The sequence below is a fragment of the Ambystoma mexicanum genome, chromosome 3q (genome assembly GCF_040938575.1).
Source record: "Ambystoma mexicanum isolate Mex_15411 chromosome 3q, UKY_AmexF1_1, whole genome shotgun sequence".
Taxonomy (NCBI): domain Eukaryota; kingdom Metazoa; phylum Chordata; class Amphibia; order Caudata; family Ambystomatidae; genus Ambystoma; species Ambystoma mexicanum.
In genome coordinates this window covers 1,274,033,905-1,274,052,669 of record NC_090926.1, presented here as the reverse complement: position 1 = coordinate 1,274,052,669, position 18,765 = coordinate 1,274,033,905, and the positions used below count along the sequence as shown (strand labels likewise).

Here is an 18,765-nt window from a genome sequence, read left to right as displayed (position 1 = left end):
AGCCCTCTGTCTCTGTGTGCCTCTCTCTACCCATTTGTCTCTATGTACCCCTGTCCTCCAACTCCCACAATACCCCTATATATCCCTCTGTCTCGCCCGCCCCTCTGGTCCCGTTGATCCCACTGTGTGCCCCACTGTGCCTGTGTATTCGCTATGCAGTAGGCCTTTATGTTCCCAAGATGTTGCTATGTACCTTGCTGACCCCCCGTCTGGTCGCTGTAAGCACAGCCCTCCGCTGCTGATGGCCCCGTGTGTCGCGGTGTTCCCCCAGCCCTCCTACTCCTGTGATATTGCTATATTTTCCCCCTGAAGTATCCCACTGCTTTGAGTCCCAGTGATGTCGCTGCATCCCCCACAGTGCTCCTGTGTTGCTTGTACCCTGCCTTCTTGGCCCCTGTCCCGTTGCTGCAGACCCATCCTTCCAATCACTTTGTATCCCTCGGTCGCCATGTCCTGCCCCCCTGGTCCCGTTCCTGGCCTCTCCCCACTGTCTGTACCACAGCACTTGATTCGAAGCGCATTATGCTTATGCAACTCATGCATGAACCACCATATCATATCACCCCGCTTAGTCACTTCTCCACACCACCACTCAATTAGAGTACAGTTATGCCCCTCGATAAATTCAACCTAGCTGCTCACAAACGAACATTACCCCGCGAACACCTCATCACTCTAATAAAACGCAGCTATATCCCATGCCAAACCGGCCTAGCTGCTCACATAAGCATCCTAAAGGCCTAACGCAGCCAGAACCCAGTGTCCACCCATCCAGACTGCTCACATTCACCCGATATCTCCACCACCACACCTAATGCTAGGGTGTAACTATCATCAGGCCATTACATCAGCTGCTCACATAACTGCTGCACCCATGCACCCTACAACACTAACTCTCTCTATTCGCTCTACTGACCTGGACTGCGGTCCCCGATGGCGTTCAACGCACCAGTGCTATGAGGTCATACCAATGATATATCGAGCGCTATATAAATGCCAAATAACATAACATAACATACCGCAATTACCTTACTTCACTATTTACTTCAATTCTACCTCTCACTCACACAACATTTTATCAAAAAAACGTCCCTGCCAATATTTCCGAGATATCCCCACCACTCGAGCATAGGAGGGGCACAGTGCTTTTCACTACAGAACAGCTGCTCTCACTTTCTTCATCACTAGTATGGCCTTCTCTACTACAAAACCGCTTTTCCCTGACTACAGGAACTTTCCCTTGACTACTTCAACTAACCAAGAAAATCGAGGTGAGGGGCTCCACCCGCACCGCAAATACAAGAGAAGGTCAAGGCCTACTTCAGAAAGGTATCTATGGTTGGATTTACCCTAAAATACTACCCCACCCTTAGGATGAGGGCTCCAGCCCACCAGACAAGCAAAATAAAGGGTATCAAGACACAAGCCTCACATTGGTCGTGCAGGATAAGATACCCCCTCCAAACTCTAAAATAACAAACTAGGTACAACATATATACAGGGGACTTTTCCAATCCCTGCAACCTCAACTAATTTCACACCCAATCTTAAATCAAAGAAACAAACCTGTTTTACCCCTATTTCCCCCTTGCATTACACCCCAAATGTGCACTCACGTGAACCCAAGGCGCTCCGATGTGGTGCTCTGTCAAGTCGTCCTGCACAGCTGGGCCATGGCACCACGTCTCTCAGGAGCAGATGGACCTTTAACCAATATGTCAACCGCAGACCTCTTTTTCACTGTGTACGGAGGACTGGTCCCCGTCGTGATGTGCCGCAGCTGAGAGGTGTGGACAGAAGACCCCCAATGTCTAGGAAAGCCTGGGCTCCTTCCCTCGATCGTCAAATGTGCAGATGGGCCTTTAATCACCATAATCCAAACAGGCCCACCACTTAAGAAGTGAGTACATCGTTGTACATGAAGCAAGTTTATTGTACAATTCTCCGGGGAGTAGTTAGATGATGTTGCAGGGCCAAACTAATCCAAGTTGCCACAAGCCACATCAGTTCACATCTTTTATACAGTTTTGCAACAGTTAAAACCAGGGGCGTTGCTAGGGGGGCTAAGGGGGCTATAGCCCCTGATCTTTTGGTTGTAGCCCTGGATAGAATCTCAGGAGCTACAGCCAAAAGACTAGCTAGCCCCCAGTCCCAACAGTTCCGACTCCAGCATAGCCCCGGGTCAGGCCGAGCAACTCCCCTGGTTAAAACACTCACAAATACTTTATTGCAATCCACACCCAAACATGATTGGACAAAACAATCTTCAAAGAAATCCTATCTTTTGCCAATCCATACATTTTCATTGACCAGTTTTATTTTAATAGTCATCTTCAGATCATATTCATAACACACCTCTTCTTAGGATTCGTCCGTAGTAAGTCATGACGTCAGCACATGGTTAAACATTGGTTATGAAACATAATTCATTACTAGCAATAACTGGCCTAAGCCGTTTAAACCCTAACTCTTGACTTGCACAATGCTTGCATGAATATTCCCTGCGATATGAGGAAGGCTCAGTGAATGATTTCTCTTTGAGCTAGTGATGCTATCTCATTTTATTTATTGTGTGTATTGGTTACAAAAGTAGAACCTTTCACACATACAAAATAAAACAGCAATAATGCACATTAAAAACATATTACACAATTCATAACCAGTATTATTAAAACATTTGCAGCAAACTAAAAGGCCCCCATAAATAGTCATGGTTTGGAATGTGCAAACAATGAATCCCTTACAGTTCATCACAAGCAATATAAAAAAATTCTAAAATTGCAATTAGCAATGAAATTAAATTTGTGTTTAGAATACATAACCAAAGATATTCTGGGTTATAAGCTTCCACAACTGATAGGAATATATGGAGCTTATCCGCCCACAAATCTGCAAGATTAGGACACTCTATGCATAGATGTCTAAGTGTCTCTGGGTATCTACCACAGAAGCAGCAATATCTTTGCACGTAGAAATCTTCAGTCTCATACCCGATACATCCAATGTTGGCAGAAGATTCAATCTGAGTCTTAAAATCATTGGTCTAAAACCTTTTGACTGATGTTTTTTAAGTATGGTGCTACAGTCCAAAAAACGTTTATATTCCATTTAAACTGGTCATCAGAGCAACAATACCCTGTTACTGATGCCCTAATCTCAATCCATTCATACTTGTACATTTTCAGTTTAACTTTGTTGGGGTTCGAACAGAGCTCCTCCACCGAAGATTCTATCTTCACCAGTAAGTCACTTGCGTTTCCACCATATCAGTGTATTACAGTAGCCCTGGCTTAAAATATTCCCCAATTCTACAAACAGAGAATCCTGTGGTCCCCGTTCCATTGAAATGTTCCTATCTGGATTCCAAGATGGCAGCGATGGGAAGCGGACGTGCTTGAGCGTCGCTCGGTCCCCCCCATCCAGGCCACATTAACAAAGCTGAACAATAAAGCGGAAAATCTCTGATCCCGACTCTCAGAAGACGTGGGCATTCATACCGGACTGAGGAAGCCAGCTGTGGGCGAAGTCAAGCGGCCCAGAGCACAGATGCAAACACCGGAGTACTTATCTTCCCAAAAGCCGGGATACACCACGGAGCGCCGAACAGGCGAGGCCACCACAGGAGAAGGACCAGAGCAGGCCCGGGAACCCCTCCCCCGAAGAGAGGGCTGCAGCCACAGTATCGGAGGGCGGTCTCCGGGAACAGAGGAGCGGCCCCCTCGAAACACCCCTGGAGAGCAGAGGAAGTGCCAGTGGGCAAAGAAACAGGCAGCGCCCGCTGAGGGGGGGGTGAGCGGAAGAGAAGAGAAGAGAGGGACCTGATCGCATCCCGTGCCCAGGCCGAAAAAGCGACACGGAGGAGAGGGGGAAGGGCCGGAGACGCCCCTGGGGCTGGACCCGGGGGCCGAGGACAGACAGAGGAAAAGCGCCGCCCGCGAGAGCGGGGAAACATCTCGGAGCCCTGTATCAGGACCCTCAAGAACACGCCGTAACAGGCCAGGCAGCCACAACAACCAGGTATGCGGGACAGGGGAGAGTGGGGGCCGGTCAACACACCTCCAACAGAGAAGAGCAAGGGGCCTAAAGCCCATACAGCGTAAGGAAACCCCGGCGAAGGGGAAGGCCCTCATGACCCCCACCCCGCCGGATGCTGAAGCATAACGCCACAGTCAGCGGCCTGGGACCATCAGTGAGGCGGGAACCCTCACCCCCCCCCCCACCATAGGTGTGGCACAGTTCCCACAGAAGGGAGAGAGGCATATAATACAATCTAAAGGCCTCCACAATATTAGCCTCTAAGGACCGAAAAGCAGCTAAGGGCACCTAACAGGACCCGTATCAGAGAGACCATAAAGACAGTAAGCGGCAGCAACTCCCCCAACCAGGGGAGGTGAAGAAGGTCTACAGGGACCCCAAACGCGGGATAAAAGGGCACGCCTACTCCCACTAGGGCACGCAACCGCCAAGCACGGGGTAAAAAAGGAGACACTGCCTACACCCAGAGAGCTCAGAGGGGCCAAAGGGCAGCTGGAACAACACTACAGCCAAACCCATCAGCACCTATGTCAAAATCCAGGGGGAGGACAGTGCAACAGGGCCAATTGGCAACGCAGAAGAAATGGGATCAGAGTTTATCACAACTGTGGGGGCCAGAATATTTAAACCCATCCTCATCCACAAGGAAAAAAGAGCAAGACACTCAACCCACGAAAGCGATCACGGGCTTATCTGATCCTGAGATGGCAACCAAAGAAGATATGAAATCGTGGTTTGGGGAATTTCAGATGCAATTTTTAGCCATGACAAAGTCACAATTCAAGGCCATGAAAATGGACATGCGAACAGCAATCCAAGAACTAAAAACAGAGATTACAAATCTGGGAGAAAGGACAGACACCCTGGAGAAAATAACCCAAAACCTGGATGAGGAGGCTAAACAATAGGCAGAGGTCCAAAAACAGCTTTTGAGACAAACCCACAATCTCAAATTACAGTGCGAGGATCTTGAAAATCGATCACGAAGATCGAACATACGAATAAAAAACATGGCAGAAACAGTGGAAGACAGGGACCTGAAAGAAGCAACCCAACAGGTCTTTAAGGAGAATATGGATGCAAAGGAAGACAAGGAAGTGGGAATAGACAGGGTCCACAGAGTAGGGCCAAAGAGAGTGGGAGAACCAGGCGCAAGGCCACGAAATTTTCTGGTCGCCCTCTCCTCATACCCCCAAAAAGAGCTGATACTATGGAAAGCCTGGACAATGGAACATATCAGGATGAATGGGGAGGAGGTGCAATTATATCAGGATCTAGCTCAGTCCACATTACAGAAGCGCAGAGAAATGGGCCCAGTGGTAGAAGCCTTAATGTTAAAGCAAATCAGATATAAATGGACATTCCCCTTCGGGCTCCTATTTACATGGGAAGGAAAGCAGAGGAGGATAACGACATGTGACGAGGGGAGACAAATACTGGGCATTCACGACCAAGATGAAGAACCACACCGGGAGAAGAGAGACAAAAGAACCCAGAAAAGGTCGGAATGGCAATGGATGAGAACAGAAAGGAAAGGAAAAGGTCCCTCGCCAAATGAGAAGTAACAACAAAAGGAGTACCACATGAAGTACCAGTCGGACTAATCACGATATGCCCACGCATACCAACATGAAGTGAATAATCACGAGGGAGGAGATTTTTCCACAACTTGAGGTGCGGAGGGGGGTGGAGGACCCCTGTGGCACAACTTGGACTCCAGAGGGTTTTAGTACACCCTACCAGTTACCTCTGAGTATAGATGAGCATGGCGCTCACGGCACAACGCCTGAGCGATCATAGGAACCAGAGCTCATCCCAAGGCAGTTTTGGGGGGAGAGGGCAATGAAGGCAATTTGGGGGAAGCCAAATGAGGGAGGGGAGGGAATCCGGGAACCACCAGAGTACCCAGGGAGCACATCCAGACAACCAACCAGAGATTTCCTTTTTAGAAACGTGATGGGTACCAAAATTCTAACATACAATGTCCGAGGTCTTAACTCCTCTGTCAAAAGGAAAAAGGTCGAACACTACCTGAAACAGGACAGATTTGACATCATCATGCTACAAGAAACGCATGTTAAGAGACAGGACAAGGGAAATATCCGGTTGAAGGGATACAACCACATAATACAGGCAAACGCAAATGACAAAAAGGCGGGTACTCTGATTGCATTCAGGGACTCCCTAAAGGTACAGGTGCTCCAAGTAGAGGTAGATAGGCAGGGCAGATATCTTTTAGCAAACACGGAAATTTAAGGCAACCCCCTAACGCTGGCAGCCATTTACGCTCCCATCACAGGGCAGGAGGGATTCCTTAAGGACTTGCTTGAAAAACTGGAAGGCTTTGCCACAGCGGAAATAATACTGGGGGGAGACCTAAACATAGCATGGGATCCCTCACTAGACAGATCGGCTCCCAGACAACAGGGACAACCCCCTCCCTCAGCGGCCCTAAAAAAGAAAATGTCCAACCTAGCACTGGGGGACATCTGGAGACACATTAACACCAACCAGAGAGGCTTTACATACTTTTCACACGTTCACCACACCATGTCCAGGATAGATTATCAATGGGCCACACCAGGCATCCTAGGCAGAACACGAAAGATAGACATCGGCTCCATTTCATTATCCGACAATGCCCCTCTTTGGGCCGAGATAGTGCTCACCCCACGGGTGCCCGGGTTATGGAAATGGCGACTCCCCTAGGAGATGGTCCAAGATCCAGTGTTGGGGAACAATATCTGTGAATACGTCTCTGAGTATCTCACAAACAATATTCATCCAGACATATCGATAGAAACTCGATGGGAAGCATTAAAGGCAGTAACAAGGGGTCATTTAATTGCACTGCAGGCCCAAAAAGAGAAGCTTAACCGCCAATGGGAAAGGGAGCTGGAGACCAAAATCAGTAGCATACATGCAGAGATACTGCTGAAACCGACCATCAAACTACAAAAGGTGCTGAGACATGTCCAAGGACAGCTAGAATCCATCCGTACAAAAAAGCAGAAAGGCATCTAATTAGGCTAAAGCACTGGTATTATACAAAGGCAAATAGGGCGGATAAACTCCTAGCCAGACAGCTGAAGGGGAAACTTCAAGATAGGAGAGTAACGGCTCTCCGGGAAGATATGGGGAATAGAAAGACCCAAACAACGGAAATGGGGGAAATATTTGAGCAGTTCTTTGTATTCCTCAGACCATCCAGATGAGAATCTTCAAAAGTCATACTTGGAGGGGGTGGACCTCCCTGTACTAGCACACGCTAGACAAAGATATAACACTAGAGGAGGTTAACAAGGCGATATTCTACAAAGAATACTTAGACATACTGGCCCCGGTCATGACTGAACTATATAACTCCTTTAAAGACAAAGCTAATATCACCCCAACGATGAATGAAGCTAAGATGCTGGTGATACACAAACAGGGGAAAGACCCTGAATTACCATCCTCCTACCGACCGATAGCACTGATAAATTTAGACGCTAAGTTTTACACTATAATTCTGGCCTCCAGACTCACGCAAGTACTCCCAAAGATGATCCATCAGGACCAGTCTGGGATCATTCCCGGATGACAAACGCATGACAACATTAGAAGTGTCCTCCACAGAGTGGAAAAAATAGGAATAACACGTACCCTGGCAGTAATACTAATCCTGGATGCAGAAAAGGCGTTCGATCGGGTAGAATGGTCCTTACTATTCCACACATTGAGAAGAATGGGGATAGGGGAAACCTTCATTAAAATGATAGAAGCCAACTATAAGTCCCCTAACATCAGGGTAGCAGTAAATGGGTCCTTATCCAACAAGATACATATTGAAAGAGGGACAAAACAGGGATGCCCACTATCCCCCTTGTTATACACAATCTTTCTGGAACCTCTCCTGACGCAAATAAGGAGCAAAAAGAACATAAGGGGCATAGAAATGGGAGGGACTAACCACAAAACAGCAGCATATGCAGATGACATGTTGGTGATGATGGGAGACCCTGAAAACTCTCTCCCAAGCCTTATGCAAGAGATAGACAATATGGATCCCTATCAGGACTTAAGATTAACAGGCAGAAATCAGAAATTCTGATACTGGCGGGGGACACAACCCGAATTCAATCTGTCGCAGACAACCTCCAACTAAAAATTGCTAAGACAGGGTCCAAATACCTGGGTATCACCTTGACACATAAAATTCAGCAACTATATTCTCAAAATTACCCGAACCTACTAGGACACATTAAACGGGACATGGAAAAGTGGAACCCTTTATCAATATCATGGTGGGGGCGAATAACGGTTATTAAAATGTCCATCCTACCCAAACTCCTGTACCTATTTCAGGCCCTGCCAATAAGACTCCCAATGTAATTCTTTAAATCCTTAACCGCCTCTCGGAGAGACGGGGGATGCGCTCTGCCTCACTTCAGAAGATACTATGAGGCCGCCCAACTATGGGCCCTAAAGTAATGGATCCCGGACAGCTCCCAGATGCTATGGGCGGACCAATACAGGGCAGTGGCGACAACCCCTACAAGACATATGTTATGGGCTGGGAAGAGACATAGGGCCTCATTACACGGATGGCGGTAAGGATTTACCGGTACCGGTAAAATACCGGTACCGGTAAATCCTTACCGCCTTACTACGAGGTCCCTTTGCGGGTTGGGGATTTAACGGCTGCTTTTTGCAGGCGTTAAAAACCAACCTGCAAAGGGACCCAGGGAGCTAATTACGGTACCGCAATTTGCGGTACCGTAATTAGCGCCTTCCCCATTCCTATTGAGCCCTATGGGGCAAAAATGGGAATGGGGAAGGGCAATGGTGGAAGGGGGAATTACCGCCCCGCCAACCTTGGAATGGGGCGGTAATTCCCCTTTCCGCCAAGGCGGTGCCGGTATTTTACCGGCATGAACCATGGCGCTAATAGCACCATGGTTCTCCGCCATCCGTGTAATGAGGCCCATAGACACCAAAACCTGCAAATAAGCGAAATCATGCAGGCAGTACTGGAAATCTGGGATAGAGCTACCAAGAAAGGCACACTAACTAAATATCCAGACCCCTTTATGCTCCTATTTAGAAACCCAGAATTCCTGCCAGGTCTAGAGAAAAAGGCTTTTCAAAAGTGGGAAGAAGCAGGTTGTATAATGGTTGGTGACATGTATCAGGACCAACAGATAAGATCGTTTGAAGATTGCGTTTCTTTACTGCATCTAAATGGGAAGGATAGGTATAAATATGAACTATACCATTGGTTAGATACGCCGAGAATACGACAAGCGGCCACCAGAGAACTAACCCTGTTTGAAAAATACATTATGTCAAATGACGGGACGAAGAAATTTGTCTCGAATACTTATAGATGCATAAACACCCCAGAGGAGAAAGTCACTTGGCAATACATTAAGAGATGGGAGAAGACTCTGAGAAGATCGATCCCCAGGGGTCGGTGGGAATACATGTGGGGGATGATAGCCAAACTCACTAGAGCAATACATTCAAAAGAAATGTGGATGAAAATCCTCCTGCAATGGCACTATACACCGGAAAGACTCCATGCGATGTTCCGAGATTCCCCCAACGAATGCTGGAGGGCATGTGGCGGGGAAGGTAATTGGCAACACATATGGTGGGACTGTCCAAACCTAGAACAATACTGGAGAGAAGTGAAAGATCACATGAACTCAATGTTCCCGGGAGCAGGTACCCTGGGGGAGGAAGTGTGGCTTTGTGGGATTTGGGACCCGAAAGATAAAACCTTCACTAAATCGCAGAAAAGAAACTTCATGGGGCTACTAATCGGGGTGTGGTTGGAAATCGCCCAAAAATGGAAACAGAGACTGCCACCCATCGCAATAGACTGGATACGTAGAGTTTGGTCCCATATAACAAAGGAGCACATTACATATAACCTGCAAGGAAACTATCATGAATTCAGAGAAGAATGGTCGGCCACGTTGGAGTATCTACAAAGTGACTATATGGAACAATGCTGCCCGCACAAAATTAGGATTCTCGATATGTTCAGATAAACGACTGAGAAGACTATCAGAAACTAAGCTCCAGGTGGAATTCCCAGGGGGTGGGGGGAGCAGGATTGTTCTAAATTTTCGTGATGTAACACTCAAGAAACATATTTAAAAAAAAGAAATGTTCCAATCTACAAAACTCCCACTTCATTTCACAATTGAAACTTCTGGATAGCCTTAGGCACTGGCTTACCTCGTGTTTTACTACTGACCAAAATACATAATAATAATAATAATAATAGAAATAGCGACACTTCTTCTGTCACGCTCTCAGGCATCAGGAGATTACATCTACTATCTATGATACTTATCAGACCATAACAACTCATGGCTATTTTCTAAATCTGTACTGACCACGAAGGTTATGAAGTTACTTATTCACCTATTCCCTGGCTACTAAAACCTCACAGAACCAGTTTCAAAGTTCAGTTTGCAAAGCAGTCCTCGCCTACCGCGTTTCTGATTCATTTGTGAGATACATGAATTCCTTATGTATTTGATTTATTGTACATATATGCTTTTACATTTGGTGGGTATAACATTAAATCTTTCTACCTGCAGGCAAGCTAATATATATACATTTCTAGACCACTGTAACATATCCCATCCACAATTAACTATACTTTGATACCTATCAAATTGCAACATGGCGCCCAGCTCGCCGCCACCCCGGTTAGCAATATGGTGCATGAAACATGACCCCCTCTTAATCAAAGGGACTTTCCCTGACCACCCCAACACTTTGTGTGGAGATTACTCGATGGCAGGGAGGTATTGTAAGTGAACAATCCTGTTGAGGACCCTATGCTGCTGATGGAAATGTTCTTTCCAGCAGTAGAGGAATGCTCAATGCCAGAGAATAGAGGAATGCTCAATGCCAGATAGTAGAGGAATGCTCAATGCCAGACAGTAGAGGAATGCTCAATGCCAGGAATGCTCAATGCCAGATAGTAGAGGAATGCTCAATGCCAGACAGTAGAGGAATGCTCAATGCCAGATAGTAGAGGAATGCTCAATGCCAGACAGTAGAGGAATGCTCAATGCCAGGAATGCTCAATGTCAGAGAGTAGAGGCATGCCCAATGCCAGATAGTAGAGGAATGCTCAATGCCCAACAGTAGAGGAATGCTCAGTGCCAGATATTATTACAGACTCATGAACCTGGCAAGAATTCAATGCCGGAGAAGAAAAGGCTGCTTGCCTGTAACAACAGTCATCTAGTGGGGTGCATGCTAAAGATCAGGAAGGCCTTCTAGACATACAAACCCAGTGGGGCGGCCGCTAGAGAAGGAAATCTGCATACGAGACTTCTCCAGTGGGGGAATCTGTGATTACATGCAAGTACTGTACATTCATGAGAGGTGGGTGGGCTCCAAGGTTGGGGAAGGAAAGCTGCCTGCCTGTAGCAATATTTCTCCAACAGGGGACTTTCAAATGGCAGGAAACTGCTGTAAGTCTCTGAACCTGAAGTGGGTGGGTTCTTGGAAAGGAAAGCTGATTGCAATAGTTCTCGGGTGGGGAAGTTCTCATTAATTCCAAAGTGTTGCACATTCATGGATGTGGGGGCTCATGGGCTTGTGTCGGAAAGCTGCTTACCTGTGACTATAATTCTCCTGCAGAGGTATGTGGGGTGGCCTTAGAAATATATGAATCTGGGGGTGTCCCAGGATGAAGCCTTCATCACATCTTTTCCTTCTTGCAGTTTACTTGGTGGAGCTGCTGAGCGTGGAAGAGAACGGAATGTACGATTTCTTCAGCATGAAGATTGCCCAGGTCATCAAAGAAGGTAAGCATGGCCCTCAGACTTCTACCCGCCCACTTCTTTCTATCAAAGAAGGTATGCGTGGCCCTCAGACTTCTAACGCCCGATTCTTTCTATCAAAGAAGGTAAGCGTAGCCCTCAGACTTCTACCCGCCCGCTTCTTTCTATCAAAGAAGGTAAGCGTGGCCCTCAGACTTCTAACCGCCCGATTCTTTCTATCAAAGAAGGTAAGCGTAGCCCTCAGACTTCTACCCGCCCGCTTCTTTCTATCATAGAAGGTAAGCGTGGCCCTCAGACCTCTACCCGCCCGCTTCTTTCTATCAAAGAAGGTAAGCATGGCCCTCAGACATCTACCCGCCGCTTCTTTCTTCAGACAGACGAATGACCATCAAAGGGGGGGCACTGAGCCCCTAAAGAATTGCTTGAGGCACTGGTCCCCAATAACAGGAATACTGGGAGGGACAGATGTTGGGAGGCCAGGCCACAATGGGAGCAAGATGGCGCACTGCTGAGAGAAGTGTTCCAGAAACAGGGTACATCCTTTGTGCTGGTCTAAGGGGGCGTCAAAGCGATTTGGGTGAACAGATGAAGGAAGAAGGAGCATAATAAATAACACATCAATCAATGAATGGGAGGGAAGAAGGGAGCACGATCAAAGAATGAGGAAATGGGAGAGAGGGAAGGAACAATGGGAACATGAAAGAAAACACAAGAGGATGGAGGACGTACCATGGATGAGGGAATGCGAGAGTAGAGGGCAGTGGAGGCTGGATCATGAAAGAGAATTAGGAAAGGGAGAGTGGGGAGGGAAAATAAAAGATAATACGAGAGAGGGAAGGAGGAAACTAATGAGGAATAGGAGACAGGCAAGGAGGGAAGGGCGATGAAAGAGATAGGGAATAAGTAGAGAGGGAGAAAGAGAAGGGTGATGAAAGAAAGCAAAGGGAATAGGGGGAGAGGCAAGGGGAGAACGAGATAAGAATAAAAAAACAGGAATAGGAAAAAAGGGAGGAACAGATTATGGGGATTGAATGTGACAAGCGGAGAAACTAATGAGGGAATAGGGTAGTGGGGTGAAAGAGAGAGAAGGGAATAGGTGGGAGGGAAGGCAAGAACTATATGAGAATAAGGGAGCATGCGAGTGGCTGAAATAAGGGAATTTACTAGAAACAAGAAGTTGGAGGGAAGGAGGAAACGAATGAGGGAATAGGAAAAAGGGAGGAAGAGAATATGGGGAACTTGGAGAGACGGAGGAAGAAACTAGATAATACAATCAGTAAATGGGTGAGCAGGAAGCAGGGAATATGAGCGTTAATGAGGTAATGTGAGTAAGGCAAAATGAGGGCAGAGGTTAAGGATGTGTGGATCATGAAAGATAATAAGGGGTAGGAGAGAGGGAAGGAAACAAGGAACAGAAGGAAGGCCAGGAAGATAAATGATATGGGGCTTGCTCCTTGTGCACACTGTAATAGCTCACTTTTCCATCTCTTTTGGAAGGTTTTGTGAAGATTCATTGAACAGCACCAAAGTTATAAACCTCCCATAAATTTCTCTCCCAATTGGAGTCCGTAGCGCCAATCTATATCTGACTGTCTCTATTTCGTCCTCTCTCTTCCTCGCCTAGTGAATAGCAATGATTAGCGATGTCTGCCTGGGAACACTCCACATTGTGTTAATGGCAATGGGAACTACAAGGCCCAGGCACAGCCTTGCTTTCTACCGTCTTAGGAAGCAGTGAGGTGGCTTGCAGTGGCCTCAGAGCCTGTCCTGCGCAGGTGGGGCACATCGCTCATGTGTCTGTCGGGGTATTGCAACCCAAAGGAAAGAGTTGTGTTTATCAGAGATTTGTCTGGCGAATGCTGCCTGCACAGATCGCATTGTAATGCTGACCATTATTGGGGGGCGAGTGGAACACCCCCGCGAAGGCGTATCTTCGTGCTCTAGCCTGATTCTAGCATGTGATTTCCTTGGCTTTGCTACACTGCCCCCCTCTGTGCTTGGCACAATGGCAATGTGTTGCCAGGAGAAGTGGACACCCCCTTTTTTGGTGTTGTAATGACCTCATCCAGCCAGTGGCCTTGCTGTGACCTTTTGTGCACGCGACTGCCATCAAAATGCAAGATCCCGTGGAGAGGAGTGATCCCACTGAGATGATATATGATATGGCAATTATAACGTGCCTATACACAAGTGTTTCAAGGCACGGCAAGGGAGGGAGAACAGAGGGAAGACAGAGACAGCGATCCTACTAGGCCGAGTGTCATTCAGATCATGCAAGTGCAGGGGAGGGGGCGGAAAGGAAAAGTGCGGAGTGGGAGGGGGGAGGAGACAGTGCAGGGGAGGGGGTAATAGAATAAATAAAACAATAAGAGAGGTAGGGCCAGCTGGTGGGAGTAGGAAGAGGGCCAAGAGAGGCCGGCCAGAGAGTGACAGGAAAGGAGGGGGAGCAGGTGTGCCGATGAGGAGAATACCAGTCTTACTGGCATTAAGGCAGAGATCATTGGCGGCACACCATTCCTGGATAGCAGACAGACAGTCAGAGATGAGAGAAGGAGAAGAGGTGGCTGAAGGTAGCCTGAAAATGAGCTGAGTGTCATCCGCATAGCACTGGAAGTTGGGGCAGAGAGCGGCAATGCAGTGGGCAAGAAGTGCCAGGTATTGGTTGAACAGCCAGGGTGAGAGGTTAGACCCCTGGTGAACACCACAGGTAGAGATAGAGATAGTGGAGATGAAGGACCCAAGTTGGACCTGGGAGGGACGATCAGAGCGGAAAGAGGTCAGCCAAGCCAGGGCCTGACCGGTGATGCCCAGGTTATCACGGAGACGGTTGAGCAGGATGGCATGGTTGATTGTGTCAAAGGCATTCATAATGCGCCCATACACAAGTGTTTCAAGGCTCGACGCGGCAAGGGAGGGGGAACAGAGGGAAGATATAGACGGCGATCCTACTAGGCCAAGTGTCATTCAGATAATGCAAGTGCAGGGGAGGGGGTCGAAAGGAAAAGTGCGGAGTGGGAGGGGGGAGGAGACAGTGCAGTACATGGGGTAATAGAATAAATAAAACAATAAGAGAGGTAGGGCCAGCTGGTGGGAGTAGGAAGAGGGCCAAGAGAGGCCGGCCAGAGAGTGACAGGAAAGGAGGGGGAGCAGGTGTGCCGATGAGGAGAATCCCAGTCTTACTGGCATTAAGGCAGAGATCATTGGCGGCACCCCACTCCTGGATAGCAGTCTGACAGTCAGAGATGAGAGAAGGAGAAGAGGTGGCTGAAGGTAGCCTGAAAATGAGCTGAGTGTCATCCGCATAGCACTGAAAGTTGGGGCTGAGAGCGGCAATGCGGAGGGCGAGAAGTGCCAGGTATTGGTTGAACAGCCAGGGAGAGAGGTTAGACCCCTGGGGAACACCACAGGTAGAGATAGAGATAGAGATAGAGATAGAGGAGAGGAAGGACCCAAGTTGGACCTGGGAGGGTCGATCAGAGCAGAAAGAGGTCAGCCAAGCCAGGGCCTGACCGGTGATGCCCAGGTTATCACGGAGACGGTTGAGCAGGATGGCATGGTTGACTGTGTCAAAGGCAGACGTGAGATCAAGTAAGATGAGGACACAGGGGGTGTTGGAATCAAGGATGTGGAGCAGGTCTTCACGGATGTTCAGAAGAGCAGAACTCGTGTTTATGGCAGCTCTGAAGCCAGACTGATGGTCATGAAGACAACCAACAGATTCAGTGTGAAGATTAAGCTGGCAGATGGCCAGCTTTTCCAGGAGTTTGTCTAGGAAAGGAGTGATGGAGATTGGGCGATAGTTAGCCGGGCAGGACGGGTCGGCAGAGGGTTTCTTAAGAAGAGGGTGCACAAGGGAGTGCTTCAGGGGGGGAAGGGAAGACTCCAGTGGCGAAGGAGTGGTTGCAGAAGTCGGTCAGAGCAGGAGCCAGGGAGTCAATGTGGTCCTTGATGGTTTTGGAGGAACAGGGATGAACCTCTTGACAAGACTTTTATAGATCAGATTTGTCTAGAAACCTTGTCTGGGGAGAACAGGGGGAAAGGCAGAGAGGGGGTAGGAGAGGTGGCCGAAGAAGGGCCAGAGTAAGAGCAGGGAATAGAGGGAGGGAGCGGAGAGGAGGAGAGTGAGGACAGGATGTCCTGAGTTTTAGAGATGAAGTGAGATGCCAGTGCCGTGCAGAGGGCCTGGGAGGGGACAGGAGTGGTAGAGACTGCAGCAGGATTGGCCAGTTCCTTGCAGATTTTAAAGAGTTCGGCTGAGTTCTTAGATGCCGCAGAGATGCAGGCTTGAATGTGAGCTCTCTTTTTGGTGTGGACAAAGAGCCGATATTGCCATTGGAGCAGGCGGCAGTCCAGTTTGTCAGTGGATGTACCAGAAGCACGTCCTTTCCTCTCAGCCACCCTGCACTTGCGTTTGAGGGTGACGGGGTCTGAGTCGTATCAGGAGTTGCACTTGGCTCTGGGCTTCAAGCGGATCCTCATGATAGGGGCAAGAACATTGAGAGTATCAGATATAGCAGAGTGGAGCATGGAAAGGGCTGTGTCAGGGTGTGAGTCAGACAAAGGGGGAGGGGGGAGTGAGAAAGTGGCAGCAAAAGCCTCAACTGACACACGCTTCATGGGTCAGATAACCGAGAAGGTGGGTGGCAGTGTTGGAGTTGGCTTGGCCTGAGGGGTGGAGAGGGTGAGCTGGGAGGAAAGGAGAAAGTGATCACTCCAGGAAAGAGGAGTGGTGAGAGGGATAGAAAGTGGAAGGTCTGAAGAGATCAGAACATCCAGAGTGTGACCTGCAGAGTGAGTTGGGCCAGAGGGGAGAATAGAGAGTGAGAGAGAGTTGCAGAGGTCGAGAAAGAGTCCAGAGGAAGGACAGGAAGCATCCAGGTGGATGTTAAAGTCTCCAAGGAGGAGGATTTGAGGGGTCGAGACCAGGAGGGAAGAGAAGAGGTCCGCCCACTCAGATGAAGGAGGAGATCTGACCAGGTGGCCGATAGATAGTAGCCACAGTAAGGGAATGGCTAGGAGAGAGAGAGAGCATGCAGACGAGGCATTCAAAAGAGCAGCAGGCCTGCGTAGGAATGACAGAGACAGGGATCCACTCCGGGAAGATCAGGGCTACACCCCCTCCAGAGCAGTTGGATCTGGGCGCAGAGAGGATCTTGTAGCCGTCAGGTAGTAGTGTGTCAAAGCTAGTGACAAAGCTGGCCGTGAACCATGTCTCGGTGAGACCAAGGACATCAAGGTCAAGTTCTTCCAGGAGACGGCAGATGTCAGAGGAGTGTTTGACAGCTGTGCGAGAGATGTGAGTGGCAATATGGAGAAGGTTGCTTTACTTGAAAGACTTCCGGGGAGGGGTCCAAATCAGAGGTGTGCCTTGCAGAGTTGTAGAAGAAGCCTGAGGGGGGGCAGAAGAGGAAGGAGGAGAAGGCAAGGTAGCGAAGGAGGAGACAGTAGGGAGAGGCAGGGAAGCTGTGGGGTGAATAGAGGAGGACAGCAGGAGCGGAAAGGAAATTGATGAAGCGTGGGAAGCGTCTATCAGAGAGGAGAAGGTTGGCCCGAGGGCCTTGGACCAAGATGGTACCATTCAGATAAACATAAATGATGGCCTTAGAGGGATGGAAGGGGGCCAGGAGGGCCGCCCACCGGGTGCCACCATTAATGGGAGAAGAAGAGAAGGGAGAAAGCACAGAGACCATATGAAGAGTCCATAGGTCTGATGAGAGAACGCTAAAAATATGTCAGTGAGGGTTTGCCTGGAGGAGGCGCTGGTATAGGTGTCAGCGATAGGGAGGCCTGGGTTGGAGACCAGGCTATCCTTTTTAAACTTCCTCCTACCAGATTTAGTGAGTAGAGCAGGATAGTCGATAGAGAAGCAGTTTGAAAAGATAGGAGAGACACAGAGCACCATAGAGTAGGTAGGGGAGAGGAGAGAAGACAAAGGGAGGAGGGGGGAACACTAGGGAAGCACACAGGGAGGAGCACAAGCAGACGAGAAAGAGAGAGACGAGACAATAGGACAAGACGCCTGGAGCTCAGATAATGGTAGAAAAGTTTGCTAGATGAATGCTTTTCTAAGAAGGCAAGACCACATAATGGCACTACTTTCTCAATATCATTTTAAATACCAGAGAAAAACACACCTAAGTCTGAGAGTCCTGTGTAGTGGGAAAAACGGTCAAGGTTTCACAATGCAATTTTAAATAGTTTAACAATGCAATTCCTTTTTAAGCCAACACATTATGCCATCACTTTTGCCGACTTAACCAAGCCTTACTTTTACCCTTAGGGTCTGACCCCGCTCCCCAAGGAAATATCCGACGTTTCATCAGTCACCAGGCCTGCAGAGACTCCCTGAATCTCAGTGCTGGCAGCAAATACCTGATCTGGGGTGGCAGCGCCGACCAGTGGGACATGAAAACTGAGTGAGTACATCTTCAAAGTGAAGCGGCGGGTGGTCACATCAGTGCACATGGGAGGTTGGGGTGTGGGTAGAACCCTGAGGCCTCTCTGCACTTTTACATCCATTCACGACCCAGAGCAAGAAGGCAGGAGTCGTCACTTAGGACTTTGCATCTCTTTCGCACCTGCAAGTTAACAGTGATATGTCTCTTATTAATACCCAGCTGCAGGGCACTCATTATATCAATCTTGAAAGGAATCTTCTTGCGCCCTAGCCCCTTTCATGGTATGATTGGGCCGCACTCTCATTGGTCGGTAGTGGCGCAGGTGTCTGGCGCTTGGAGGTTCAAGAGTGAGGGGCATTATTGATATAACGGGCATCCCACCGCCCGATCAATAATCACATGAGGGCGACTTATCTGGAGAGGACAGGTGTGCTTTTCTATGGGGAGAGAAGGTTAGATGCCTTTCTGCATATATTGAAGACAGAGCTCCCATTCCAGGTACATGCCCTTGGACGCTTTCTTGTGACAGCTCACAC

At 48.5% G+C, this 18,765-nt stretch overlaps 1 protein-coding gene across 2 annotated transcripts in view; it reads left to right on the top strand.

Moving 5' to 3' along the window:
* Nucleotides 1-18,765, top strand: part of LOC138447868 (complement C3-like) — a 1,306,650-nt gene that overhangs the window by 1,274,634 nt on the left and 13,251 nt on the right. For both annotated transcript variants that reach the window (XM_069604330.1, XM_069604329.1), the window contains 2 exons: nucleotides 11,772-11,855; nucleotides 18,112-18,247. In XM_069604330.1, coding sequence (XP_069460431.1) covers nucleotides 11,772-11,855; nucleotides 18,112-18,247 — 220 coding nt within the window. The remainder of the gene's footprint in view (nucleotides 1-11,771; nucleotides 11,856-18,111; nucleotides 18,248-18,765) is intronic.